Source organism: Moschus berezovskii, chromosome 19 (assembly GCF_049115385.1).
Source record: "Moschus berezovskii isolate FMDL1 chromosome 19, NW_MosBer_1.0, whole genome shotgun sequence".
In the NCBI taxonomy this organism is placed as follows: Eukaryota; Metazoa; Chordata; class Mammalia; order Artiodactyla; family Moschidae; genus Moschus; species Moschus berezovskii.
The window spans coordinates 75,362,362-75,389,093 of NC_142478.1; the positions used below are offsets into that span (position 1 = coordinate 75,362,362).

The window sequence follows — 26,732 nt, forward strand, 5'->3', positions numbered from 1 at the left end:
GCCCCACAGGGTGACAGAGGCCAACACATCTGCATGGAAACCTCCAGAGTGAGAAATCAAGGACACCCGTCCCCGAGAAGCGGTCCCCGGAGGCCCGTGCGGGGACAAGGGGATGGGCTGCGACCCGTGGGGCCGCCCACTCCGCTGGGGGCACCCTGGCGCAGGGACTGAGGGTGCAGCAGTCCCTGCCCCCTGGGAAGGAGAGGAGGGCCAGGCCCCCGCTGGTGTGGCGCGTGGCCGTGGTGGGGTTCGGCCTGGCCTGCTTTCCCCATGGTTCAGTAGCTCGTTGGTTTCTCGGGGTCCACACAGGACTCACAGGATTGAGGGGTGGGAGAGGGCCTTCTCATTCTAGGGGTTGGGGCGCCCAGGCCCCGGATGCAGACACCACCTGCCCTGCCGTGGCTGGGTCCTGGGGGTCAAGTCCCTGCTGAGCAGAGGCCCCCTCCCCCGCAGGTGCTGGGTGCCCCTGTTGACAAGTGGCAGCTTGTGTTGCCGGGCAGCTTTGTGCCCCGCGGAGTGTGATGGGGGTGAGGAGGTTGGCCTACTCTGTACCCTGCTCCCCACCCCACCCTGATCTCCCCAGCCCTCCTGCCCAGTCGCCCTGGGGAGGGAGGGTGCACAGCGCATGGAGCACCCCGGAGCTCTGGGACCCACCGCAGGGTGGGTGGCACCAGTCGCTCCCGGAGCGGCTCCCGCGGTCAGCTCTGGGGCCCTGGGTTGGAGGCTGGCGTCCTCTCCCACCTCCTATGAGGGTCGGGCTGTGCGCTCCCCCGCCCGGCCCCAGAGGACGCCTACACGGGGGTAACTCCGGAGCCGTCAGCAGCTCTCCCTCGGGGGCTTCTTGGGTCCGGATAGGAGCCGCGCGGACGCCGCCGCGCGCTTCTGGTGTCGCCACTTGGCCCGGCGGTTCTTGAACCAGACCTGGGGGCGAGGGGCGCTCAGGCGGGCCCAGCGCAGGCCCAGGTCCCGCGCGGGCCCCACGTGCACCGGCCGCGTCTTCCGGACACGAGTGCGGGCGGACGGGGGCCTCCGGGCGGCTGCTCCACCGTCTGTAATCCGCTGCCGAGGGCGCGGGGCGGGAATCCCTTCCCCCCGCCTCCGCCGGCCGGCGCTCCTCCCGCAGCCCCGCGCTCTTCCGAGCCCCCGGAATTCCGGGGCGCGGACGCGGGCTGGATTCGTCAGGGGCGGGTGGGGTGTTTAAGAGACCCCGGCCTCCGCCGCAGCCCCACCCCGCCGGCCGCCCGGAGGCCCCTGGGCCTCGGCGCCTCCGCCCGCCGCGCGGAGCCGGCTCTCCCGAGGCGGCGGGCACCCACCTCCACGCGCTCCTCGCGCAGGCGGATGCGGCCGGCTAGGCGCTCGCGCGTGCCCACGTCGGGGTACTGGTTCTGCACGAAGAGGGCCTCCAGCGCCCGCAGCTGCTCCTCGCTAAAGATGGTGCGGTGACGCCGCGTGCGCCGCGGCGGGCCTGGGACACCCGCGCCTGGCTGCGCCCCGGGGCCCGCGGGGGGCGCGGCCCAGGGCAAGGGCGCCGCGGGTGCCAGCCTCAGCGGCCACGCCAGCCGCGCGCCTGCGGGACGAGGGCACCGTGAGGCGCGGGCCGGGAGGCTGGGCTCCCCTTGCCCCGGGGGCCTCGCGCCCACCCACCCAGCCCGCGCGCCCCGCGTGCACTCACCCTGCCGCGCGTCCGTCTCCGGGGGCCCGCGGGGGCCGCAACAACAGCAGCAGGCGCAGCGCGCGGCCTCCGGCGCCCCGGGCTTCCCAGGCTCCAAGGGGCTCTGACGGTCAGGGGCCGGCGGCGGGCGGGCGGCCCGGGCTGGGGGTCTGCGCTCGGGCAGGCCGGAGAGGATGTGCTCGATGGAGAAGGGGCAGGGCCGCCCGGGTGCCCCGCGGCCCGCCGCCGCCATGCCGCCCGCCCGCCGCCGCCGCCGCCGCGGGAATATATCCGTCGGGGGGCGGGGGGCGGTGTCCGCGCCGTAATCCCCGGGCCGGGCGCCGCGTCCACTCGGGCTAATCCCACCGCGCGGCCAAGAGCGGGCTAATCCCTGGCGGCGGCAGCGGGAGGGGCGGCGGGGAGCCTCCTGCCCCGAGCCCGTGCCCCCAACCCGCATGGCTGGCAGGCGCGCGCAGGGCCGTCCCCACGGCCCGCCGGCCCCGGCCCAGCTGCCGGAGGACACCCCGACCCGGCAGGCCCTGGGCGCCCGGTCCCGTAGCCACCGCGCCCAGGGCTGTTTCTTCTTCCCCTTCTGCGCCCTACAGGGGCGGAGGAGCGAGACTGGAGAAACTCCCCAAAGGGCACAGTGTCCTGAGGTCTGACCTCAAACGGGGCCCAGCACCCTGGGCAGCCCCGCGTCCCGCCGCACTCAGCCCCACTGTCTGCTCCCATACTCAGGATCTGGATCTTAACCTCGGGGAGGAGACAGGGCACAGGCGGAAAGCTGTCTCTGCCCATCCCCAAACCGGCAGCCCGTGCCTTCAATTCTCTGCCTTCTCTCCTGGGTGGCGGAGCCCACTGGGCGCTATGGGGGGGGGGTCTCTGCAGAAACCGGCTGTCTGCTTTCCTCTGTGCCCCAGAATCCACCCCCAAACCATTACCACCCCCCACCCTCTGCAGAGCCAGGCTTCCTGGGAGCTGACTGGTGCCCACACCCCCACTCTTCAGCTCCGCTCAGGGTCATTCTGTCCACCATTGCTGGGGACCGCCCTGCACTTTGCTAGATTCTAGGAAGCCTGTCGCACCTTCCTCTATGCAGCCTTGGCCAGCCGGCAGGGACTTCTGCTTCAGGCTGTCTCCAGACCGCTGAAAAGTTAGTGTGTGGCTCTCAGGACAGGGCTGCAGACAGCCTGGCTTCTGCCCCAGCTGTCCCTTCCTGGCTCCATGAGAGGTTCCTTCAGATCAACCCATCCTGTACCTCAGTTTCCTGATCTCTGATCTCTAAACTGACATCATTGTGACCTAACTCTCAGATGCTCTGTGGGCTCAGCCAGTTACCTGTGTGTGAGGTTAGATCCCCGCTGGGCAGGGGCCTCCGTGAATGTAAGGTACCATGAGCGGGGCAACATGCAGTCTCGTGCCTCTTCTCCCGCCTCACACGCCTCTCCTCAAACTCCCTTGTTGACCCCACTCTGGTGTCAGTGAGGACTCTGGACTTCCAGCCACAGAACCCGTTGACTCGCTGTCACAAAGAGTCCTGACACAGACTGCCCAGGACCCATTAATCCGGAAGCTCCAGGAAGGAGCCACCACCTCTGTGAGTGGCCCACCTCATGATTGCAAGATGGCTGCCACCGCCCCCAGACCTCCCATCTCTTCCCATGTATCCCTTTGGATCACCTAGAAACGTCTCCCAGCCAACTTCCCTGAACCAATAGATCAGAGAGGCGCCTGGGAGTCAACAACCCATCAAAGTCACTTCCCCAAGGATGGGGGCTCTGGGACCAGTGGCCAGGAAGGCTGGGTCCTGGGGTTCCTTCATCCCTCTCCATCTTCACCCTTGGTGACCTCCTATAACCTTAAAGCTTCAGATGCCACCTCTGCAGCAAGGTCTCCCCAGGTGATACCTCCAGCCTGACTGCTCTCTCTGCTCCAGCCTGGCATCTCCCTAAGCACCTGCTCCATGTCCCATTTCAGCACCAAGGAACATTCAGTCACTATGCTTGGGATAGACTCAAGATCTCCTGGAAACCTCCACCCCCTGTCTGGTACTCCCCACCTTGATAAATGGGTTACCTAGGCACCTACCCACCTAGATGGACATGCCATCTCTCCACCAGTCCACCCGGCCCAGTGTGATGCTTTTAAACCTGTCAGCAAATCCTTGCATGCCTCCCTTCAAGAGGTGAAATCTAATCCCCCTTTTTGTGTACACGCGCCGGCTTAGTGATTCTTCTAACCGCTAGGAGGCAGGAGTGACCCTGTGGTTTCTGAGGCCGGGTCCTACAGCTGGGTGACAGCTCCTCACCATCTGGGGATGCTCGCTGCAGCAGCCACAGGAAGGGGACACGCAGAGCAGCTCCAGCTGCAGGACCAGCCCCAGACCTGCGCGGTGCAGCTCTGATGTTGACCCCTTTCAAATTTTGTCTATGATGTAGGTAAAGACCCAACTTTCATTCTTTGCATCTGGATATCCAGTTGTCCCAGTCCCATTTGCTGAAAAGATTATTCTTTTCGCTGTTGAATTGTACCCCCTCCCCCAACCCGGTCGCAAAGAGTCAGACACAACTAGCGACTTCACTTTCACTTTTCACTTTCATGCATTGGAGAAGGCAATGGCAACCCACTCCAGTGTCCTTGCCTGGAGAATCCCAGGGATGGGGGAGCCTGGTAGGCTGCCGTCTATGGGGTCGCACAGAGTCGGACACAACTGAAGCAACTTAGCAGCAGCAGCAACCCGGTTGCAAATCAATTGACCATAAACATAAGGACTTGTTTCTGGACTCTGAGTCCTGTTCCACTGACTACATGTCTACCCGCACCGTCTCTTTTAACTGTTTCATTAGTTATTTGTTATTGACTGCCCTGGGTCTTTGCTGTTTTGCACGGGCTTCTCTCTAGTTGCGTCGAGTGGGGCTTCTTCCTGCAGTGCCTTCTCTGGTTGCGGGGCAAAGGCTGTAGGCATGCAGGCTTCAGTAGCTGGGGCTTGGTTGCTCCCAGCATGTGGGGTCTTCCTGGACCCCGAGGTCAAACCCGTGTCCCCTGCATTCGCAGGTGGATCCTTATCCACTGTACCACCAGGGAAGTCCTTACCCGTACTGTCTTGATTACTGGAGCTTTGCGGTTGAGATTGAGATTTGGAGGTTTGAGATTGAGAAGTGTGAGTTCTGCAGCTTTTTTTTTTTTTTTCAACATTGATTTGACTGTTATGGTTCTTGTGAACTTTCATGTGAATTTTTAGGACCAGTTCGTCAGTTTATTCAAAGAGACCAGCTGGAATTTTCATAGAGATTACATTGAATCTGAGGATTCATTTGGGGAGGCTTGCCATCTAAACAACATTAACGATCCATGAACATAGGACTTCTTCCACTTACTTAGATCATCTGGAATTTCTTTCAGTAGTGTTTGTAATTTTCAGAGTACACTTTTTTTTTCACTTCTTTGAATAAAGTTATCCTTCACAATTTTGTTCTTTTGGGTACTATTGTAAATGGAATGATTTTATTTCATTTTTGGACTGCTCACGCAAGTGTATAGAAATACAAGTGATTTTGTACATTGATCTTGTATCTTGCAACCTGCAGAATTTGTTTATTCTAATAATTTTTTGTGGATTTAAAAGGTTTTCTTTATACAAGATAATGGCACTTGTGAACAGAGACTTGACTTCATCCTTTACAACACTGAAGACTTCTGCTTCATTTTCTTGCCTAGGCTCCCTGGCTAGTGTGTGCATGCTCAGTCATGTCCAACTCTTGCGACCCCATGGACTGCAGCCCACCAGGCTCCTCTGTCCATGGGATTCTGCAGGCGAGAATACTGGAGTGGGTTGTCATTTCCTTCTCCAGGGGATTGTCCTGATCCAGGGATTGAACCTGTGTCTGTTGCATCGGCAGGTCCCTGGCTAGAATCTCCAGTAAATGGCTGGACAACAATGGGGAGGGGGGCATTCTCACGCTGTTCCCGATCTTAGAGGGAAAGGATTTGGTCTTCATTATTGACCAAAAAAAAAAAAGTATCTAGCAATTTACCAATTTAGCAAAGCCTCAAAAGATATTTGGAGAAGGCAATGGCACCCCATTCCAGTACTCTTGCCTGGAAAATCCCATGGACAGAGGAGCCTGGTAGGCTGCAGTCCATGGGGTCGCAACAAGTCTGACACGACTGAGCGACTTCACTTTCACTTTCATGCTTTGGAGAAGGAAATGGCAACCCACTCCAGTGTTCTTGCCTGGAGAATCCCAGGGACGGGGGAGCCTGGTGGGCTTCAGTCTATGGGGTCGCACAGAGTTGGACACGACTGAAGCGACTTAGCAGCAGCAGCAGCAAAAGATATTTAAAATGAGTGAGCGGGGTTACACTTCTCATAATGGTAGTCACTTGCTTTGGACTAATCCTCCCATGGATGGCAATGATAAACTCTGAACAATATATTTTAAAGAAAACCTGGGAACACTGGATATGAACAGTAGAAGCCAGAAGGGGGTCAATGCGAAGGCTGACGGCCTCAACATCTCTTTTGTGGGGGACACAGAAGCATGGGGTGACTAACCATCGAGGTGGGCACACTGAGAGCACTGCCTGCTGGGAAGCTCACCAAAAGGGGGGACGTGGGCGGTCAACCTGGCAGCAGGACAGAGCCAGGGGAGGGGCAGGGAGGCTCAGCAAGAAGGCACGTGGGTCAGAGGCCAGTGTCCCAGGAAGCTCCCCCGGGAGGCACCGGGAGGGCCACGGGCGGCTTCAGATTTCAAGTCTCAAGGACGCAGGCTGCAGCTTTGAGTCCCCATGACGCACATGGCCCCCTCACCCGGGGTAACGCTCCCAGGTGGACGCAGGTGGACCGCCACGGGGCACTAACCAGACGCGCAGGATGGGTGGGCGAGCTGGGCACTCAAGTGGTTGGGACAGAGACCCAGCCGCCTCCAGGATATCACCCGCTGGTCCACACGCGCCCACTGTCCCCCTTGGTAAATGGCCCACCATTCCACCTCACCATCTGGGTAAACCACACCTACACTGCGGTCCACCTTGTAAATGCACACCTGCCCACCCAGGTAAGTGGTCCAACCATCCACCCCCTGCCCTCAGAGCTGCCTGAGCACCATTCTCCATGCGGGATACCGCCCCGGCCGCCCTCACATCTCACCGGTCCTAACACTGACCTCAGCGCCGCTGCCGATGTCGGGCCACCTGGGCCGCACACCGGCCTTCCAATGCACTCCCGGCCACTTTCCTGCCCTGATCCCCTCTCTCTGCACACAGATCCAATCACGGCGCTCCCCTGCTCAGGATAAGAGGATCAGCTGTCTCTTCGCGGTGCTCCTCCGGCCCCTGGACTCCGACACCTCTGTCCGGCTGTCCCCTCCCTCCCGTTGTCCAGGCGGCAGACCAGCTCCGCCAGCGGCCCAGAGCTCTCGGCCGGGCCCTGGGGTTCAGTGTGGCCTCCGCAGAGCGGCCTTCCCTGCTCACCCCACCTGCCCCTGCCCCTGCCCCACCCCCTCCACGGTCCCAGTTGCTCCTGGCCGCCCTCACTTGTGTCGCCCGGACTGAAGAACAGACCAGGTCGCTTCCAGGACTGGTCAAAACTGGTCAGTGCCAAAGAGCGGGTGGATGCGGGGGCGGGGCCTCCAGGGAGGCAGGACGGGGGCGTGAGGCGCACCAGGGGCCAAGGGTCGGGACCTCAGTCCCGAGAAACCACTGGCTTCGCACAGTCAGAGGCTGGGGCGCCTGGGGGGCCCAGCATGGTCCAGGGCGAGTTTGGGAGTCAGGTCCCAGCACATGCCAACGTGCGGCTAGAGGGGAGACGGCGAGCACGGCTCTTCTGCCGCCGGGGAGGGTGGAGGCGGGGGAGGATCCCGGGCGCCGCTCGCGGATGGCGAAGGCTCGCGGTTGGCGAAGGCGGCCGGGACGGGGGTGGGGCGCCGCCTCCCCGTCTCCCCGCAGCGCGCACCCTGCCCCCTCCCGGCCGGGCGGCCAGGACATCAGGACTCCCTGATTGCTTTCTTTCATCCCGGTGCCTTTCTCTGCAGAGAAAGCCCGCTAATGCCTCTTTTATCACGGAATTAGGGGATTTAGGGCCGACGGCACAAAGGGGCCCTCGATAGCGGCCATAATCAAGCGCCGATCGGCCGATCTCGAGCGGGCCCGGGAAGAAAGCGAGCGCGGGGATTAGCGCCGCGGGGCCGAGATAGCATCGCGTGGCCGCAGGCTGGGGCCGCTGGGGAGGGCCGGCCGCGCCGCGGAGAAAGGCCGGCTTAGCCGCCGGGCGCCGGGGATTCTGAAGCCATTAGCGGGGATTAGCACCCGGGTTAATCTGCTTTGGCCGCTCAATTGTCAGCGGGCCGCTCGCGTGGTGGACCCCTCGGTGGCGCGGCAGCGATTCCTCTGCGGTCCGGCACGGGGACCGGTCTCGATTTCCCCAGCAGTCACCAGGCCAAGCCTGGACCCGAGTCCCAGAGGGCGGGATGAACCCCTCGGTCCCTCAGACCAACGGGCTCCGCGTGCACTTGGCCCAGAAGGTTGCAGTGGGGCCCGGCTCTTGGCTGCAGCCTGTGCTGGGGATCAGGGCGCACTAGCCCCTGCCCATCCGCGAGGCCCCCGCCCTTCCGGCCAGCTCCTCCTCTGCACTCCCGGCTGGCCCTCAGGTGTGGTTCCACAGCAAGGCACACCCTCCCCACCCCGCAAGGCCAGGGGGCCGGTCTTGCAGACGAAAGGGAGGTTGTCCGAGGCCAACAAGGAGCCCCTGTCAGCAGACCCTCCATCCCTCCCGCGTTCCCACCCCAGGATACGGACCCCAGCCCCGACGGACGTGGTCTCACCGGCTGCCTCCCCAACCCCAATCTTCAGCTCCCTCCCTGAAGGGGTCGGGGGTGGGGGCTGTGCACACTTGGCTCTCATAGGTCGCAGGCAGGCTCTCTGTTTCTGCCTGGGTTTTCCCATCTGAGGAGCGGGGCTGGCCGAAAGGAGGAATGGTGCGGGTGTCCTCCTGTTTGCTGGAGGGGCGCGCCCCCGGCCCCACCAACGACGGGCTTCGGGGGCTGGGGACTTGGCGGGGTGCGCCTGCACCACGAGGCTGTCCCGGCCTCCTCCATGGCGATGGGATGGGGCATGGCCCCCGCGCCCTACTCGAGCCCGCGGGTGGGAGCAGGTGCCCGGACTGGAGCTGGCCAGCAGCGGGGAGGCTGGCGGCCCTCGCGGCCCCACCCCGTGACCCTGTCCCTTGTCCCATGGTTGGCACTGGGGACTCGGGAGCCAAAGGTTGCACTGGAGGGAGACACGGGCGCGAGCCCCGGGTCAGCGCGTCAGGGGCGCCCGTGACGGTGTCCAGCGTGAGCGGTGGGTCGTCGGGGAGGGTGGGCGATGGTGGTGGCGCGGGACAAGCCCCGAGTGTTGGGGGCTGCCCGAAAAGGACCGCGCGAGCGCACGCCCAGCGGCGGGCCGAGCGCATGCGCGTCTGCGCCGCCCCGGCGCGCCGTGACGCCATCAGCGCGCGCCGCCCGACTTCCGGGCGCCGGCGGCCCCGCCCCCGCCAGGCTCTGCCCCGCCCCGAGGGCGCCGGCGGCCGGCGCGTCCAGTGACCGGGCCCGGGGGTGGGCTCCTCCCTCCCGAGCGCGCCTGGAGGGCCTTGTTGGTGCCTCCGGGTCGACGTGTAGCCGACGGCCCGCGGGCGCAGCCCCCCGGGCCACACAGGTGTGAGGGGGTCCCCGGGCGGTCGGCTACAGGTCGGCCGGCCGGAGGCGGGGCTCCGGGAGAGTGGCCGCGGGCCGACCGGCGGCGGGCCCGAGAGCTGGAGCCCGAGGCCGGTTTCCAGCCGGGGGCTGGGCGGAGGGCCGCCGCAGGCGTCTGAGCGCGGGGACTGGGCTGGCCCGTGCCTGGAGGTCACCTCGGGAGACGGCCACTCCTCTGGCCGAGTGGGGTCTCAGGTCCAGGCCCGGCCGGGGCGGAATGAATGGGGCGGCCGGCCCGGCCGAGGGAACAGCAGTGCGACGGCTGCGGGGGCGGGGCCTGGCCCAGTCTGCGCGGACGAGGCTGTTCCCGGGTCGCCGCCGGTGGGCGTGGAAGGCGGCGCGCTGCCAGGCCACGGCCAGCGGCCGCCGTGTCTCCCTTTGGGTCGCCCGCTTGGTCGGCCAAAGCCACGTCTGTCCGCTGTCCTAGCTGCTCTGTGGTCCTCCCGCGGCCCTTTCCGGCCACTTCTGTGCTGTGGCCGCCTCGCTCGCCCTCTTTGGCCCAGATCTTGAGGAGGCAGGTCCTCAGACCCCCGGATTCTGTGCAGGGCCTCTGAGAACACGTAGGAAGTGGAGTGTCCGTGAGGAAAGTAGCCTGGCGTCCTCAGCTCTGATTGTTTGCTGTGCAGGCTGCGGACAACCGGAAACACGGCATTCCCTTTGTTGGCTGAGAGCGGACAGACCCACTCCTCAGGAGCGAGTCTGTGTGTGCACTACGCTCTGATTGCCATGCATCACCTACACAACGACGTGGAAAAGCCCAGGGGATGCCTGTAGCGTAGTGGGGGAGGGGAGGGCGCCCTGGAGGGCAGCTGAGTGGCCCTGCCTGGGGGAGGGGTTAGGACACCCCTCCTCAGCCACACAGTGATGAGATGGGGCTGGAGGTTGGCCAAGACCTGCCCCCCGCATGGTCACCATCTCACCCTTTGCTCCCTTGGCCTGTCTCTGAGGCCACTGTCCTGGGCATATTTCCTGATGACCCCAGGCTCAAGACGATGCCAGGTGGTGAAGGTTGCTTAATGCCGAGTGGCTTCCAGCTGGGCTCAGACGTTTCTGGCTGTGGGCCGGATACCCTGACCCAGAGTCTGCACTCAGCTCACAACTCTCAGTGCAGGCACAGCTGCCCCCGGGGTTCTCCCTGGCCCTGGCCTGTGCCTCCGGGTTGGCCAGGGTGGGGTCGGGGAGAACCACACTGGAAGTGGAGTTTTTCGCCTCTCAACTGCTCAAAGTTCTGCCCACGTCATTCTGGCCCTTGGCCCAGTGCTGCAAGGGCAATGTCCCCTGCCATCAGTTTCCTCTCTGTGGCTTTCCAGATCTTGAGGACGTGCACTGGGCTCCCTGCAGACACCTGCCTGCCCCCTAGTCACTCTCCACTGGCTCACTTCCCTCCGGCTTTGCTGATGTTGTCTCAGACAGTCCCCGCCCCCCCCCCACGCTTCCCTCAGGTCTCAGCTGCAGGAACTGAGGCTAATCCCACCTTCTGTCAACAGATGGAGTAGGTGGGGGGCAGGTAGCTTCTCCAGGCCCACCGCCCCAGGGGACGCGTGCCCAGCTCCACCACCTTTATCGGCTGGGCCCCCTGCCGTCCACCTTGTGCGATGGCACAGGCGAGGGGGCCCTGCCCCTCCTGGGTACAGGTCCCAACATTTTCCTTCCCGCTCAGTGCTAACCGGCCCCTTCCTCCTTATGAAAGAAGGTGGGGACAGGGCTAGGGGTGCTGGTAGGCAATCAGTGATAGACGCCACTCCTAGAGGTATTTTGTGGCAGTGTCCTCTCAGGGCCCAGCTCTGGGACTCCGCCACATCTAGGAACTAGTTGAGACCCCGGGGCCCTGCGAAGTCTCCCCGAGGGCTCCCTCTGCAGAGCGTGTTCTAAGCGCCCTCCAGACACTATGGCACTCCTCCTTGTAGCCCACAGGGCTGGGTTCTCATTTCGTAGTTCGGAAGTGGAGTGTAGGTGGCTTGCCTCAGCCTGTGAGCAGTCAAGCTTTGTTGCCAGGCCCTTTCTCCTCCCTCTCCTGTGAGGAGAGGGCAGTTTGGTCCTTGCACCCCTCAAACCCACCCTTGGCCCCCAGGTCTACCTGACTCCAGGGATCCAGGTGCTGTGGGGGCTCTCCCCTGAAGGGAACAGCTCCAGGAGTGGGGCTTGCTGCTAGTCGAGCCAAGACCTTGTGTGGTTTTTGCTGTGGAGTCACCTGGACCAGAAGGTCCCTCTGCCCCCACACAGCCTGGGGCACCTCTTCCACTTGGCTGGCAGGTGGTTTCCAGCCAGCTCTGGGCCGGGGGACCCTCCAGTTCATGGCTCTCTGGCCCCTGGGCTGGGCTCCTAGCTGTGCCTGGGCCCTGGGGGAAGGTGGGCTCCAGCACGGGGGATACCTTACTCTGAAGTTCAGTGCTGTGGGGTGAGGGGTCCAAATGCCCGCTACCTCCCAGCCTCAGTGAAGCATTAAGGGCCTCCTGCTCAGTCTCAGGGCACCAGAAAATGGTTACCCTGAAGCAGTTCCCCGTAGGCAGACCACCGGGAAACCATGAGGGAGTGAGGTGGGCCGGGCCTCAGGCTGCAGGGTGGACAAGAGCCCCTTCTTCAGGCCCAACCACCTGCTTCCTGCCAGACGACCCCCAAGGACACATCCTCCGGCTCTCCTGCAGGATCTTGCCTCCTGGTCACAGGCAAGGCCTGGCACCAGGCATCCCAGGGGTTGGCGCCATGCCACGACTTGCTTGCCCACCAGCCTGCCTGGCCCCTCTGGCAGTGTCCTTGGTGAGGAGTGGGCCTGCCCTTGGCAGAGGTGTGGGCACCACTGCCCACCACCCGTGGGCTCACAACAGGGACAGGAGGCTGCAACAGGATCCGGTTTATTGCCTTGGAAGGGTGGTCCTGAGAGTGGCAGGTGCCACCCTGTCCCGGGCGGAGGGAGGGCCCGAGGGCCATTAAGGCCAGTGGCGGGAAAAGCGGGGGCCACGCAGCCCCTGGAATGCAGTGAGGCCAGGCTGAGGCCCGGAGGCAGCTGTGGTGGGCCGGGGCACTGCCCCTGCTGCCCAGGGTGGAAGGCACCGGGCTGGGACGTGACCCCGGCCACACGGGCACCCCGGGAAGTGGGGCACAGGGTCACAGGACACGAGACACGAAACAGGCGCACAAGCACGTGGACGAGTGGGCACAGATTCACAGGCCAGAGGGACACCCAGCCTCAGCTGGACACACAGACACTGTGGTGGTGGTGCAGAGACCAGAGGGCGCGTGGACCCGACGGCCCCAGCGGACGCCTGGGCCACTGAGGACGCGGGACAGGGAAGGGGTCTTTTGGCACGCCTGCACTGGAATTGTAAGAAGGGGGCGCTGGGGGCAGCCCGCGCGGGCCCAGGGCTCAGTCCGTCTTCCACACTTTGTTGAGGAGCTTCACTACCTCGTCGTAGATGATGAACACGATGGCCACGTCCAGGCAGACGCGGCCGAGGCGCGGGACGGTGCCCTTGTAGAACCTGGGGAGGGAGGCGGTGGAAGGACAGGTGAAGGCACGGCTCTGGACAGGACGGAGGTGGGGGATGTCGGGGGTAGGAGTCAGGGATTGAGAAAGGAAGAGCGGACCCTTTTGGGGATGCCCGGACTGGGGGCACCGGGGTGCGGGTGGCCTAGACGGAAGGGGGAGGGCCTGGGGTGCAGAAGGCAGCGCTGCCCCTCGCCCACTCACGCCTTGAGTCCCTCGTTTCTCAGGATCTGCAGGCCGCAGTCCCACGTGTTCCTGTACTTGTGTGCTTCCAGTCCCTGCAAGTTACCAACAGCCGGGAGCCTCCGTAACCGGTCCCGCCCCAGGCCCCGCCCCGCCCCTTCAAGGCCCCGCCCCCACCTGCATCCGGGTCTTGATCACGTCCAGTGGCGTGTTCCCGAAGACACTCGCTGCGCCCGCGATGGCTCCGAACACACCGGTGATCAGCGGGTTCATGGGCTTGTTGGGGTTGTCCCCTGGACGGGGGTGAGGGCTGCGGTCAGATGGGGCTGAACAGCGGGCGAGGGCAGGGCTCCAGGCCTGGGGGGGTCTGGGGCGCAAACACACCTCGGTACCAGTTGCGCAGGGAGGTCATGACGAAGAAGCGGATGGCCTGATTGGATCCCTGCTTCAGCACGGTGGCCGTGAGGCCTTGGTACGTCCCCTTCAGTCCTGGGGCAAGCAGGCACGGCCGTCACACCGACGCGCCAAGGCAGGAAGCGCCGGTGGCGGCCCTGGGCAGCCTGGCCCAGGTCCCTGACCCCACCAGAGGGCAAGGCCGAGCGGCTCACCTTGTTCCCGCACGATCTCCCTGACCCCGTGGAAGAATCCTCGGTATTTGGGGCTGGCAGAGGTCTGGTCATGGATGAATTTCACCTGAGGAAGAGGCGGCAAGATGCTGTTTCCCAGGGGCCTGGGCAAGGGCGCACCTGGCGGCCTTCCGGAGGAGCCTCTGCTGTTATGTTTACCAGTTTTTCAAACAACGTAGGCAGCAGACACGTGTCACCTTGTTTTATGCTCGTAAGTTTTTTTTAAGGCAGTGTTGTCTTCCCACTGCCTCGAGGACAGAGTCCAGAACCAGGAGGCTCTTCCGGCGGGCTTTCTACGCCGGGCTCCCCAGGCAGACCCCTGCCCACCTCGACGGTCTCCGCGGGGCAAGACCCCTGCCCCACCTCGACAGCCTTCGCGGGGCACAATGCCACCATCCCGCCGCCCCAGTGCTGTCTCGCGCCTTGTCTCCTATGGGGACCTGCCCACCTTGATGGTCTCCATGGGGCACACGACCACCACGGCCTCGGCCACTCCGGCGCCCAGGCCGCACAGCAGCCCGCGCGTGCTGTCCAGCCGTCCCTGGGCGTCCCGCATGTGGTTGCTGAGAAATTCGAACGTCCCGAACCTGGGGCGGGAGGCTGAGGCGTGAGACGGGCCGCCGCGGGGCCGGGGCTCGTTCCCTCCCTCCCGCGGGCCCCGGGGCCCGAGCCGCCTCACCTGACGGCCGCCTTGGGGATGGAGCCGTAGAGCAAGGAGCTGAGGCCGCGGTACAGGCCCAGGACGCCATGGCTGCGGACTGTTTGCCGTACGCAGTCCCCTGGGGGAGGGGGCGGTCAGCGACCCCGCCGGCCCCGGCCAGCCCGCCCGCCCCCGCAGCCGCCCCCACTCACCGATGCCCCGGTAGCGCGGCGGGTGCGACCGCTCGTCCAGTTGCAGCTGCGTCTTCACGTACTCGGTGGGGAAGGTGATGCAGATTTCGATGCCGCCCGCCAGGCCGCCTGCGGGTAAAGACCGGGACCCAGACGGCGCTGAGACCCCTGCCCCGCCCGGACTGTGCCGGCCGCCCGGGGACCGAGCCCGCGCCTCCCCTCCCCCGCGGTCCCGGGGGGGCGCACAGCGGGGTCCGCGCCCGCCCGTTAGCGCGGCGGAGCCGGTACCCCGGGCCCGCCCGGAAGCGCGGCGGGGTCGGGGTCCGAGTGCGCGGTGCGCGCGCCCCACCTGCCAGGATCGCCTTCCCTGGGTGAGTGAGTGCGGCCTTCCCGGGCGCGGGCGCGGCGGCCGCCAGAGCGCGGGGTGCGGCCATGGCGGGCGGGGGTGAGGCCCGGCGGCGGCGGCGGCCTCGGGTCCGAGTTCTCGCGCTCGGTCGCGGAGGCGGCGGCCCGGGTTATGGGCCGGGGCGGAGCCGCCGCTTCGGCCCAGGGCTCCGCCCCGCGTGGTCCGAGTCCGGCCCCGCCCCCTCGGCCCGCCCCGAGCTCGCGGGAACGTGAGGCCGCGCGGCCCCGCGGCCCAGCCAATGGCCGCGCGGCCCTGCCCGGCCCCGCCCCGAGGGCCCGCCCCCTCGCCCCGAGGGCGGGGCCTCCCTCGCCCCGCGCGGTCGCCGCGCCCCGGGCCTGCGGGCTCCGGGCGGCGCGCCCTGCTCGCCGGCCGGCCCCTCCCCGGGCCCGAGGACCCCTGCAGCGCCTCGGGCGCCGCCCGCTCGCGCCAGCCGCTACGGGGAAGCGGGGACACGCCGACTTTCATTTAACGTGCGGGCCTCACGCAGTGCCCAGCGGGTCCACGGCGTGACCCGGAGGGCAGCTCCCCCGGCGCGGAGTGGGCAGGGCTCCCTGCCCCTGCGCCCAGGAGTCCTCGCGCTCCACTCCCCAGGAGGGCGCACTCCAGTCACAGGGCCCCGGGGGTCGGAGTCCACCTCCCGCGGTTGCTTCGAGCAGTCCGTGGCCGCCCCGGGCTCCGGCGGGGCCACCGCTCACTGGACCCCGGCGAACTGAACTACTCCCGGGCGTCCCGCGCCCCCACCCCCACCCCCACCCCCGAGATCTCTGTGCTTCCTGGTGACGCGCTCCTTGGGGAGGTTAGGGACCTGTAGAGGGCAAAGCTGAGCCCGGGAGCCAGCGAGGGGAGCCGGCAGGCAGGGCCTGCAGCGGGCTTGCGGACAGCGGAGCGGCGGCCGGCGCGGGAGAGGCCCGGGTGGTGAGCAGAGCTTCTGCTGCCCCCGAGCGGCCAGGGGCCCAGGGAGCGGGGTGTCAGGCCAGCCCCGAACACACACCAGCCGCACGGACAAAGGGCTTGTGGGGCCCCACCCAGGCACATACTTATCGGAGCCCGCTGGGTCCAGGAATGCCCATCAAAATAGTAAGAAATAGGCTGACCTTCGTGCCGGGCAGGGAGGACACCCGGTGGGAGGCCTGAGGCGCGCGGGCTGCCTGCCCACACGGCTGGCTGGTGTCCCTCCTGCAGTGTCTGTGTCGCAGCCCCCTACAGCCACCCTGTCTGCCCGAGGGCACACCGTTCAGGAGGCTGCCCACAGCAAGGCCAGCGAAGCCTCACTGCACGAGGGGGCCAGCCGGGGCCGGAACATCAGCACTTGTAGCTGGGCAGCTGCCGGGCACGAGGGTCAGCGACCCCGGAGCACTGACCCTTCCACTTCAGGAGGCCTGCCCCACCCGGAGCCCAGCTAGGGGACGGCAGAGCCAACGGCTTCCCCACTCTCCTCCCCTCCCCTCCCCCTGGGGACAGGGGACTAGGGGCTACCAGCTGCCACCTACCACGCAGGAGTGGGGTGGGGCCTCAGGCTCTCTGGGGCGCCCAATCTGTCCATCTGCGAAGAGCGGGGAGTGCTGAGTGCCCGTATGACAGGCTGTATGCATGCCAGGGGCACGGAGCACACAGCCCGCGCGAGAGGGAGAGCAGAGTACAGGCGCCCGGGGTACCCACCATGACGTCCGTAACCAGGCAGAGATGGGGTGGCGGCCTGATGAACCCCAGCCTCTGCTGCGGTCTTGGGCCTTCAAGCGGACACTAGTCCACCAGGGCACTGAAGCAGTGGCCTTTGACCAGGGGTCACGAGTGCAGCACTGCCTGCCTTCAGCCAGCCCAGGCCGCCCACTCCTCCTGAGACCAGTCACCTGCGGTGGGGGTGAACACACACCGTGTTCTCGGGACAACAGCAACTGTGTGTCTAGGACCCCACAGACGTACCGGGTGAGGAGACTCTCACGTCCGGTGTGTGCCCAGGTCTGGGAGGGAGCCGGCCGGCCAGAGCAGAGCCAGCCCTGCCCTTCCTCCACAGGAGCTGTGCCCGCGGCCCCCCCGGGTGAGCTGGCGCAGGGGGGTTGTTCCCAGGGGGTGCACCCTTGCCAGGCGGGAGGCCCGGGGCCTGGGTCGCCACTGGCAAAGGAGGGGCCTGGCCTTCTTCTCAGGGCCCCTCAGCACTATCCAGTCAGCCTGGCTCGTCCCAGACCAGCTCCTGTCCTGCTTTTCAGCCGCTTCCCCTTTAGTCTCCGAGATTGCTGGTGATAACCCTGTTCCTGACATTCAAGGCCCAGAGCAAAGAGTCCACCTGGGCTCCGGTCACCCCACCACCCGTCCACGCGCACGCGGGGATGGCCGCCCCCGCCTGCCACAACCAGCACCAGGCCCTGACCTCTGGCCCCGCACGAGCAGCGTCCCGCTGCAGTGACCCCTCAAACGTCCCCCGGTTCCTGGCCCCTGGATTTCTCCCAGCGTTGCCTTGACAGTCCCGCCCTGCGAAGCACTCCGGCCCCCACCCGGCACAGATCACCCCTCTCCAAACACTTACCCCTGTCTGCCAACATCGCCGAATGTGGATCCAACCCAAGAGGATTTTTTGTTTTGCCCACCAATAACCACTGTCTGGAATAACTCGCCACGCAGCAGGGGTTGGAACGTTTGCTAAACGGACAGTGCTTCACTTAAAAGCCTCGGGGCGGCTTAAACACCCTCTCTGTTTGCTTTATGATTTGTTTCTAGAATTTCTGCACGGCAGGAAAGCGCCTGTCACCGGACCTTGGTGGTATCCAGCTGCACAGGCCCCGAGCCCTGCGACTCATTAAGGCCCCTCCAGACTCGTGCCCCCGTTGTTAGGGGGGAGGCTGGGGCTCGGCGTCCACGGGGAACACTGCCCAACAATCCCCTCCTCAGGCTGCCCGGACCAGGCCACCCCCCTGACCTCAGCCCCATGGAGGCCCCATCACGCTAGGCATGCACACCCTGGCGTCTCCCGGCCAGCTGTCCAATGCTGAGTGCTTTAGCACCCATGGGAAGGCCTCACCCTCCTAAAGGTCCTGGGCCCCTCCTGGACTCAGGCGTGGCCCCGTCCCCAGGGCCCCGCCAGGGTGGCTGTGGCTCTGTCACCACTGACCCAGTGGTCTCAGCACATCGCCCGAAGGTGGTCCCAAGGGTGGCCCCCTGGGCACTGACCGGGCTCCTGAAGGTCCAAGGAGCTGAGAGAAGGGAGGGTACCTTGAAAGCCCAGTCCTGGCCAGCGACAGGGCACAGGCTGGCTCAGCTACCCGCGCACCACACGACCCCTGTGCCTTCAGTGCTGAGGTGCTGGCTCCGCACCCAGCAACATGGGCTCTGGCCAGAGGAGGACCCTGGATGCCTACGTGGAGATGTCCCCAGGGCACTGCCAGAGGCGGAGGGCCGGGCCTCGGAGCATCCCAGCCGGCCAGGCCCCACACCGGGACCACCAGCTCTGGCGCTGTCCCATGCAGCTCCCGGACAAGCCAATGCCGGGGCCACACGAGGCTGGGGGACGGAGCCCCCCACTGACCTGCAGGCCGGGTGGGTGGTGGAGACAGGGCCAAGGAGCGCCCTGGGCCTCAGACCGGGTCAGCGGGTGGGGCCAGGCGCAGGGTCTGCGCTGACGATCTGAACGTGCTTGTGCCCCGGCCCGGCTGCCCACAGATGCACCAGCAGGAAGCCAAGAAAGAGCCCCTTGTCCTTCTCTTATGTTTTTTAGAACTATGTTTTATTCTGCGGAAATGTTTAGGACTTCAAGTCCAGAGACGGCGTCCCAAGAAACCCTGAGAGAGCCACTGCGAGCAGGTGAGGGCAGGAGCTAGGTTAGGGTCTGTAACAAAGGGCAGGGAGGCAGAACGTTGAAAGGTCACTGTGAGTCGGAACTAGATAACCAAGGTAGAGGATCTGGCCAGCACTTTTCTGCACGTGGGAAGATGCAAGAGCCTGGAGCCCCACGGGGCCACTGGGATGCCCGTCTCGGGGTGACCCGGAGGGCCCCCCACCAGCTCAGCCTCCCCACTCCCTGCCCCAGAGGCAGGAAACACATGGAAAAGGCATGGTCTCTGCTCGTGTTTCCTGCGTGAGGTGTCACCAGCTTCCTGGGGACCCTTGCGGGCACACATGTATACACACACACAGGGCACACGCTCACACATGCTCACACACGCTCACACACACACAGATGGGGCCGCGCTGCATGTGTACACACACGTGGGGCACAAGCTCACACACGCTCACACACACACAGATGGGGCCGCGCTGCATGTGTACACACACGCGGGGCACACGCTCACACACACACAGATGGGGCCGCGCTGCATGTGTACACACACGGGGGGCACACGCTCACACACACACAGATGGGGCCGCGCTGCATGTGTACACACACGCGGGGCACACGCTCACACACACACAGATGGGGCCGCGCTGCATGTGTACACACACGCGGGGCACACGCTCACACACACAGATGGGGCCGCGCTGCATGTGTACACACACGCGGGGCACACACTCACACACACACAGATGGGGCCGTGCTACATGTGTACACACACGCGGGGCACACGCTCACACACACAGATGGGGCCGCGCTGCATGTGTACACACACGCGGGGCACGTGCTCACACACGCTCACACACACAGATGGGGCCTCGCTGCATGTGTACACACACGCGGGGCACACGCTCACACACACACAGATGGGGCCGCGCTGCATGTGTACACACACGTAGGACACACGCTCACACACACACACACACACACAGATGGGGCCGCGCTGCATGTGTACACACACGGGGGGCACACGCTCACACACACACAGATGGGGCCGCGCTGCATGTGTACACACACGCTCACACACACACAGATAGGGCCGCGCTGCATGTGTACACACACGCGGGGCACACACTCACACACACACAGATGGGGCCGTGCTACATGTGTACACACACGCGGGGCACACGCTCACACACACAGATGGGGCCGCGCTGCATATGTACACACACGCGGGGCACACACTCACACACACACAGATGGGGCCGTGCTACATGTGTACACACACGCGGGGCACACGCTCACACACACAGATGGGGCCGCGCTGCATGTGTACACACACGCGGGGCACACGCTCACACACACACAGATGGGGCCTCGCTGCATGTGTACACACACGCGGGGCACAAGCTCACACACGCTCACACACACAGATGGGGCCTCGCTGCATGTGTACACAAACGCGGGGCACACGCTCTCACACACACACAGATGGGGCCGCGCTGCATGTGTACACACACGCGGGGCACACGCTCACACACACTCACACACACAGATGGGGCCGCGCTGCATGTGTATACACACGTGGGGCACACGCTCACACACGCTCACACACACACACAGATGGGGCCGCGCTGCATGTGTACACACACGCGAGGCACACGCTCACACACACACACACAGATGGGGCCGCGCTGCATGTGTACACACACGCGGGTCACATGCTCACACACGCTCACACACACACAGATGGGGCCGCGCTGCATGTGTACACACACGCGGGGCACACACTCACACACACACACACAGATGGGGCCGCGCTGCATGTGTACACACACGCGGGTCACATGCTCACACACGCTCACACACACACAGATGGGGCCGCGCTGCATGTGTACACACACGCGGGGCACACACTCACACACACATACACACACACAGATGGGGCCGCGCTGCATGTGTACACACATGCGGGGCACACACTCACACACGCTCACACACACAGATGGGGCCGCGCTGCTGCCTGACCTTCCTCTGTCCATTCTGGACGGCAGAGAAGGTGGACTCCGGACACCTACACTGTTTTAACTAAAGTCTTGCTATTGACTGGATGCTTGGTTTTCACATTTTAGTACACAAGGCTTCAGACATTCACTGATGCAAAGTTGCTGCACGTCTTCTCAAGCGTTTCCCACATGCAGGATCCCTGGCAGAAGGCTCCACGACCCGCCTGCATGCTCAGCACAGACGCCAGTGAGGTGATACCACCTCAGGCACTGCTTCGCGCGTGGGCATCACGTGTACACCGATGCACGCGTGATCTGTCCTGTCCGACTCCGTGTGACCCCATGGACTGCAGTCCGCCAGGCTCCTCTGTCTATGGGACTCTCCAGGCAAGAGTACTGGAGTGGGTTGCCATTTCCTTCTCCAGCGGACCTTCCCGACCCAGGGATCGAACCCTCATCTCTGGCATTGGAGGGAAGATTCTTTACCGCTGAGCCACCTGGGAAGCCTCTGCCCGCTGATAAGTTCCCTGCTCTGAAGACAATGCCTGCAGCCGCTTAACCAACATGGGAGTTCCCCGGCCAGCAGCCGTATCTGGTCTCATCACATCTACTCAGTCTGCAAGGACCCGGCTGAGGACCCGGCCTCCTGCTTCCCAAGGAACAGGTCGCAGTCCTGGTGGCCACATATGGCGGGGCCAGAGGTCAAGTCAAATGAGTCTGAGCTCTCTGTGAACCACGGTACTCTCCTTGGGTAACAGCTTTTATACAAACACATCTTGAGTGCTTTATCAAGAACCCCGTGCTTTTAAAAGCCGGGGTGGCCCTCTCTGTGGCCCACCGCTCTGTGCCCACCGGCCCGGCCCGCGGTCGGCCAGGGCAGGTCCGGCCCCTCTCTGTGACCCGCTGCTCTGCCCACCGGCCCGTCCCGCGGTCGGCCAGGGCAGGCCCGGCCCCTCTCTGTGACCCGCTGCTCTGTGCCCACCAGCCCGTCCCACGGTCGGCCAGGGCAGGCCCGGCCCCTACGGACGGGGCCTCGCTTCCTTACACCTGCCGCTGCAGCTTCACGACGAGCTCATCACTTGCTGTGACGTTTTCCATCAGATTCCCTCAAAGCCTGGCTGCACAGGTTCTCCCAGAGAGGATGTGTGTTTGCCTCTCGCAGAAACCGGAGGGGACAGGGCACTGCCTGTCAGCAACCGTTTTAAATGAAACTCCTCGGAGGTCCCTGGGGGTCCAGGGGTTGCGGATCCACCTTGCAATGCTGGGGACACCAACCTGACCCCTGGTGCCACGAGGGAACTCAGCCTGCACGCCCCAACTACTGAGCCCGTGTGTGGAGCCGGGGGCCGCAAAGAGAAGCATCACAATGAGAAGGCCACAGACCGCAGCCGGAGAGGAGCCCCCGCTCGCCACGGCCAGAGAGGAGCCCCCGGTCACCACGCCCAGAGAGGAGCCCCCGCTCGCCATGGCCGGAGAGGAGCCCCAGTCACCACGGCCGGAGAGAAGTCCCAGTCACCACGGCCGGAGAGGAGCCCCCGCTCGCCACGGCCAGAGAGGAGCCCCAGTCACCACGGCCGGAGAGGAGCCCCCGCTCGCCACGGCCGGAGAGGAGCCCCAGTCACCACGACCGGAGAGGAGTCTCTGCTCGCCACGGCCGGAGAGGAGCCCCAGTCACCACGACCAGAGAGGAGCCCCCGGTCACCACGCCCAGAGAGGAGCCCCCGGTCACCACGCCCAGAGAGGAGCCCCCGCTCGCCACGGCCGGAGAGGAGCCCCTGGTCACCACGCCCAGAGAGGAGCCCCCGGTCACCACGACCAGAGAGGAGTCTCCGCTCGCCACGGCCAGAGAAAGGCCACGCCCAGCAGTGAAGACCCAGTGTGGCCAAAGATAAGTAAGTTAATTAAAAAAAAAAAACACGGAAACCTTAACTGAAGGCTTTTTTTTAGACAGGACTTTTCGCTAAAACCTACGCAAAAGCAGGCTTGCCAGGGCCTCTGTCCCCACACCCTGTACCAGGTTGCAGAGCACTGTGTGCGTTCCGCCTGGTCTCGGGCACAGGGCCAGCCGGGGCCACCACAGCTGTGCTCACCCCCGGGCTGACCAGGGGCACCCGTGTCCTGCTCTGTCCTGCAGGCCTGGTTCGTCAGGGACTGTCCCTCCTCCCGGGTTTGTTCCTTCTAGTCTCAGGCTTGTCTGCTCACTTGGGGCTCACTGATGCGCTCTGCACACTGCGTCTTCATTTCACGTTTTCCAGTGACAGGCCTGCAGGCATCCTGTCTGCCTGCACAGAAAACCACGCCTGTGAGGCTGTCGGTCACAGAGACAGCCCTGAGGAGGGCAGGGCCCTGCGAGTCCCGGAAGGGCCAGCATGTGCAGGGAGGCGGCATGCAGTCAGGACCAGCTCTCAGTGCCCTTCCTGCCAAGTGTCCACAGGCAGACACCCACCCAAGGAGGCCGGCTGGAGGCAGGGCAGACTACCTTGGGTATCTCAGCTCCGGCAGGCAGGATACAACCTGGGTGTACGAGCCCACTCAAGTATAAGCTCACAGTCCGTGATTTACTGTACAGCACTTCCGGGTTCAAACACACACACAGCCCTAAACACGGCAGCACAGGCCTCTGTGGCCTTTCTGGCGTATGAACCACACCTAAGAAGTTAAACCCTTACAGCAGGACTTAGGACATGAAAGAATCAAGAGTCTACTTGACAGTCTCTGATACTGAACTACTGGGTACTGAACACGCTCAGTGTGCATGCTCAGTCCTGTCCGACTCTTTGCGACCCCATGGACTGCAGTCCACCAGGCTTCTCTGTCCATGGAGTTTTTCACACAATCATACTGGAGTGAGTTGCCATTTCCTCCTCCAGGGGGTCTTCCCAATCCAGCGATCAAACCTGAGTCTCCTGCCTCTCCTGCATCTGCAGGCGGATTCTTGACCCAGATCATCATGATGGTGTGATCACTCACCTAGAGCCAGACATACTGGAGTATGAAGTCAAGTGGGCCTTAGAGAGCATCACTATGAACATTGCTAGTGGAGGTGAGGGAATTCCAGTTGAGCTATTTCAAATCCTAAAAGATGATGCTGTGAAAGTGCTGCACTCAATATGCCAGCAAATTTGGAAAACTCAGCAGTAGCCACAGAACTGGAAAGGGTCAGTTTTCATTGCAATCCCAAAGAAGGGCAATGCCAAAGAATGCTCAAACTACTGTACAATTGCACTCATCTCACACGCTAGTAAAGTAATGCTCAAAATTTTCCAAGTCAGGCTTTAATAGTACACGAACCAAGAACTTCCAGATGTACAAGCTGGGTTTAGAAAAGGCAGATCAAATTGCCAACATTTGTTGGATCATGGAAAAAGCAACAGAATTCCAGAAAAACATCTACTTCTGCTTCACCGACTACGCTAAAACCTCTGACTGTATGGATCACAACAAACTGGGAAATTCTTCAAGAGATGAGAATATCAGACCACCTTACTTGTCTCCTGAGAAATCTGTATGCAGGTCAAGAAGCAATAGTTAGAACTGGACATTGGAACTATCGGGGTCCAGCCCCGATATGACCCAGGGTATCCTCGGGATGAACGGCGTCGGCGTTAGAGAGAGAGAGAGACAGGGGCTGATGATTCCTTGGTTTACGCTGGAAACCAATAAAACCCCAGCACGGGACTTGCTCTGTTTACGTAGGCCGCAGGCGCCCTCTCGAATCACTGGAGGCACCCCACCAGGGGACCCCCTCAAGTGGGTCTTAGAAGCCCAGGCAGATAAGTAAACTCAGAGGGCCCAGCGCTCCAAGGATCTCAACCAGAAAAAGGAGAATAGAGAAAAGAATGGAAAAAGAGAAAGAACGACACGGGGAGACCAAGCTTCAGTGAGCAAGGCCCCAAACTTTATTTTCCAGTGCTGCTTTTATACCCTAAGTTATGCGCATAAGAAACACAGAAAGGGAGGTATAGATTCACGCCAAAATCACGTGGGGTCAGCAGTCTTGACCCTTATCAGGATCAGGGCTTATTTTTGTGTGATAAAAGTTTTGGGTGATTTACATCATCTTCTGGCCAGGGGGCCTGCTAACAGTTTTATGGCCCTCTCTCCTGACAATAGGTTAGTTAGCAAGTAAAAGACTTTTCTTTTAAGGTGACTTTCCTAAAGTTAGGTGGTAGACACATAACAAAGTTACATTCCTATAAGGCACCGGTGTAGTGAGCTGCAAGAAAGGAATTTATTAACTTAAGATCTGATGTGGTTAAATCAAAGGATTAATATATTTCCAAGGATACAATAGAGGAAACTGCAGCAAGCATTGATTCAACAATGAAATCTTTTCTAGTACTATTCTAATGATTTTAACTTCTTCAACAGATTCCTGTATTTTAGAATATTAGACTTTCTGTCCTTGCATGGCTGGGAGGCTATAAACAGTCACACTCATAGTTGTAGGAGCCCGGACAAACTTGTCATGCAAGTTAGAAAGCTATCAGAGGGGCTTGGATTGGAACACTCCTATTAAGCCGAGGAGAACTTTTAAACTATAGCTCTGAATTAATGTTTTCAGAGAAAGGTGGTTGGGGGGAAGCCCCTGTAAGTATTAGAGGACTTGGTAAGAGGCGTAAGATAGTAAAGCAGTCAGACTCCAGTTTTCTTTGGGGTAGATGCTCAGGTAAGTCCAGGGGGTTCCTCGAGCCCTGATTAGCCTTTGCCCGTCAGGCCTCTTCCCCAGTTGACCTTTGCCACAGGTAGGATTTCCCTCGCTGGCTCCCGGCATGGAACAACTGTTTCAAAATTGGGAAAACAGTATGACAAGGCTGGATGCTGTCACCCTGCTTATTTAACTCACATGCAGAGCACATCATGCGAAACGCCGGGCTGGAAGAAGCACAGGCTGGAATCAAGATTGCCGGGAGAAATATCAATAACCTCAGATACGCAGATGACATCACTCTAATGGCAGAAAGTGAAGAGGAACTAAAGAGCCTCTTGAGGAGCATGAAAGAGGAGAGTGAAAAAGCTGGTTTCAAACTCAACATTCAAAAAACTAAAATCATGGTATCTGGTCCCACCATTTCATAGCAAATATAAGTGGAAAAAGTGGAAGCAGTGACAGATTTTATTTTCTTGGACAAATTCACTGTGGATGGTGACTACAGCCATGAAATTAAATGACACTTGCTCGTTGGAAGGAAAGCTATGACAAACCTAGACGGCATACTAAAAGCCAGAGACATCACGTTGCTGACAAAGGTCCATATAAGTCAAAGTTATGCTTTTTCCACTGGTCATGTACAGATGTGAGAGTTGGACTGGAAAAAAACCTGACCTCTGAAGAACTGATGCTTTTGAACTGTGGTGCTGGAGAAGACTCTTGAGAGTCCCTTGGACTGTAAGGAGATCCAACCAGTCCATTCTAAAGGAGATCAGTCCTGGGTGTTCATCGGAAGGACTGATTGTGAAGCTGAAACTCCAATACTTTGGCCACCTGATGTGAAGAACTGACTTATTGGAAAAGACCCCGATGCTGGGAAAGATTCAAGGCAGGAGGAGAAGGGGACGACAGATGGTTGGATGGCATCACCGATGGACGTGAGTTTGAGTGAACTGAGGGAGTTGGTGAAGGACAGGGAGGCCTGGCGTGCTGCAGCCCATGGGGTGGTGAAGAGTTGGACGTGACTGAGCAGCTGAACAGCAGCTCTGACTGTGACTTTAAGGTGAGGAGGGATGGTGCGGCGAGGCTGGGGGCGAGGCCACGAGAGTGAAGAGGAAGGGGCCTGCAGGAGAGCGGGAAGGGCAGCGAGCCCCCAAACTACCCGGCTGAGTGAGCCCGAGGTCCACAGGCTGGCAGGCGGATGACCCTGCGCCTGACAGCATGGGGGTCTCTGTTGGAGGCTCAGCCGCTCGTTGACCCACTGCCCAGCAAGAGCAGCAAGATGTTGCGCCCGCGGCCTGGGGACGGCCGGCCCCGCCCCGCTCTGGGCTCCAGGGGGACGCTCCACCCCGCCCAGGCCCCTCCCCAAGCTCTGCGCTCCTGGACCCACTCAGGCTGCCA

General features: G+C 62.6%; 2 protein-coding genes and 1 long non-coding RNA gene across 4 annotated transcripts; 1 reads left to right on the top strand and 2 right to left on the bottom strand.

The window, feature by feature from the left end:
- Positions 1–816: 816 nt before the first annotated feature.
- On the bottom strand, positions 817–1,907 carry GSC2 (goosecoid homeobox 2). The gene is made up of 3 exons (XM_088827880.1): positions 1,699–1,907; positions 1,314–1,605; positions 817–921 (listed from the first exon to the last, which is right to left on the bottom strand). The coding sequence occupies exons 1-3, from the start codon at positions 1,902–1,904 to the stop codon at positions 817–819; spliced, it is 603 nt and encodes a 200-aa protein (XP_088684006.1). The 5' UTR covers positions 1,905–1,907.
- Positions 1,908–12,217: 10,310 nt separating this feature from the next.
- On the bottom strand, positions 12,218–17,566 carry SLC25A1 (solute carrier family 25 member 1). Of its 2 annotated transcripts, none has more exons than XM_055405675.2 (9): positions 17,436–17,566; positions 14,527–14,634; positions 14,354–14,453; positions 14,123–14,261; positions 13,657–13,741; positions 13,433–13,537; positions 13,226–13,341; positions 13,070–13,143; positions 12,218–12,860 (listed from the first exon to the last, which is right to left on the bottom strand). In XM_055405675.2, exons 1-9 carry the CDS (start codon positions 17,449–17,451, stop codon positions 12,746–12,748), a joined length of 858 nt encoding a protein of 285 aa, XP_055261650.1. In that variant the 5' UTR covers positions 17,452–17,566; the 3' UTR covers positions 12,218–12,745. The 2 variants fall into 2 exon arrangements, with proteins under 2 accessions (XP_055261650.1, XP_055261649.1); XM_055405674.2 differs by lacking the exon at positions 17,436–17,566 and adding an exon at positions 14,855–15,065.
- A 52-nt stretch (positions 17,567–17,618) lies between these two features.
- LOC129542857 (uncharacterized) lies at positions 17,619–22,361 on the top strand. The gene is made up of 3 exons (XR_016035385.1): positions 17,619–18,442; positions 18,621–18,706; positions 20,807–22,361. It is a non-coding gene; the product is annotated as an uncharacterized LOC129542857 (long non-coding RNA).
- Positions 22,362–26,732: the final 4,371 nt, after the last annotated feature.

Excerpts from the sequence above, each read along its gene's own strand:
- SLC25A1 (XM_055405674.2), bottom strand. The coding sequence starts at position 14,939 with ATGGCCGCACCCCGCGCTCTGGCGGCCGCCGCGCCCGCGCCCGGGAAG. Across the intron at positions 14,454-14,526 it reads GCCGCGCTACCGGGGCATCG|GGGACTGCGTACGGCAAACA; the intron begins GTGAGTGGGGGC and ends CCCCTCCCCCAG. Across the intron at positions 13,342-13,432 it reads CCTGCGCAACTGGTACCGAG|GGGACAACCCCAACAAGCCC; the intron begins GTGTGTTTGCGC and ends ACCCCCGTCCAG.
- GSC2 (XM_088827880.1), bottom strand. The coding sequence starts at position 1,904 with ATGGCGGCGGCGGGCCGCGGGGCACCCGGGCGGCCCTGCCCCTTCTCC. Across the intron at positions 1,606-1,698 it reads TGTTGTTGCGGCCCCCGCGG|CCTCCCGGCCCGCGCCTCAC; the intron begins GCCCCCGGAGAC and ends AGGGGAGCCCAG. Across the intron at positions 922-1,313 it reads TGCGCGAGGAGCGCGTGGAG|GTCTGGTTCAAGAACCGCCG; the intron begins GTGGGTGCCCGC and ends CCTCGCCCCCAG.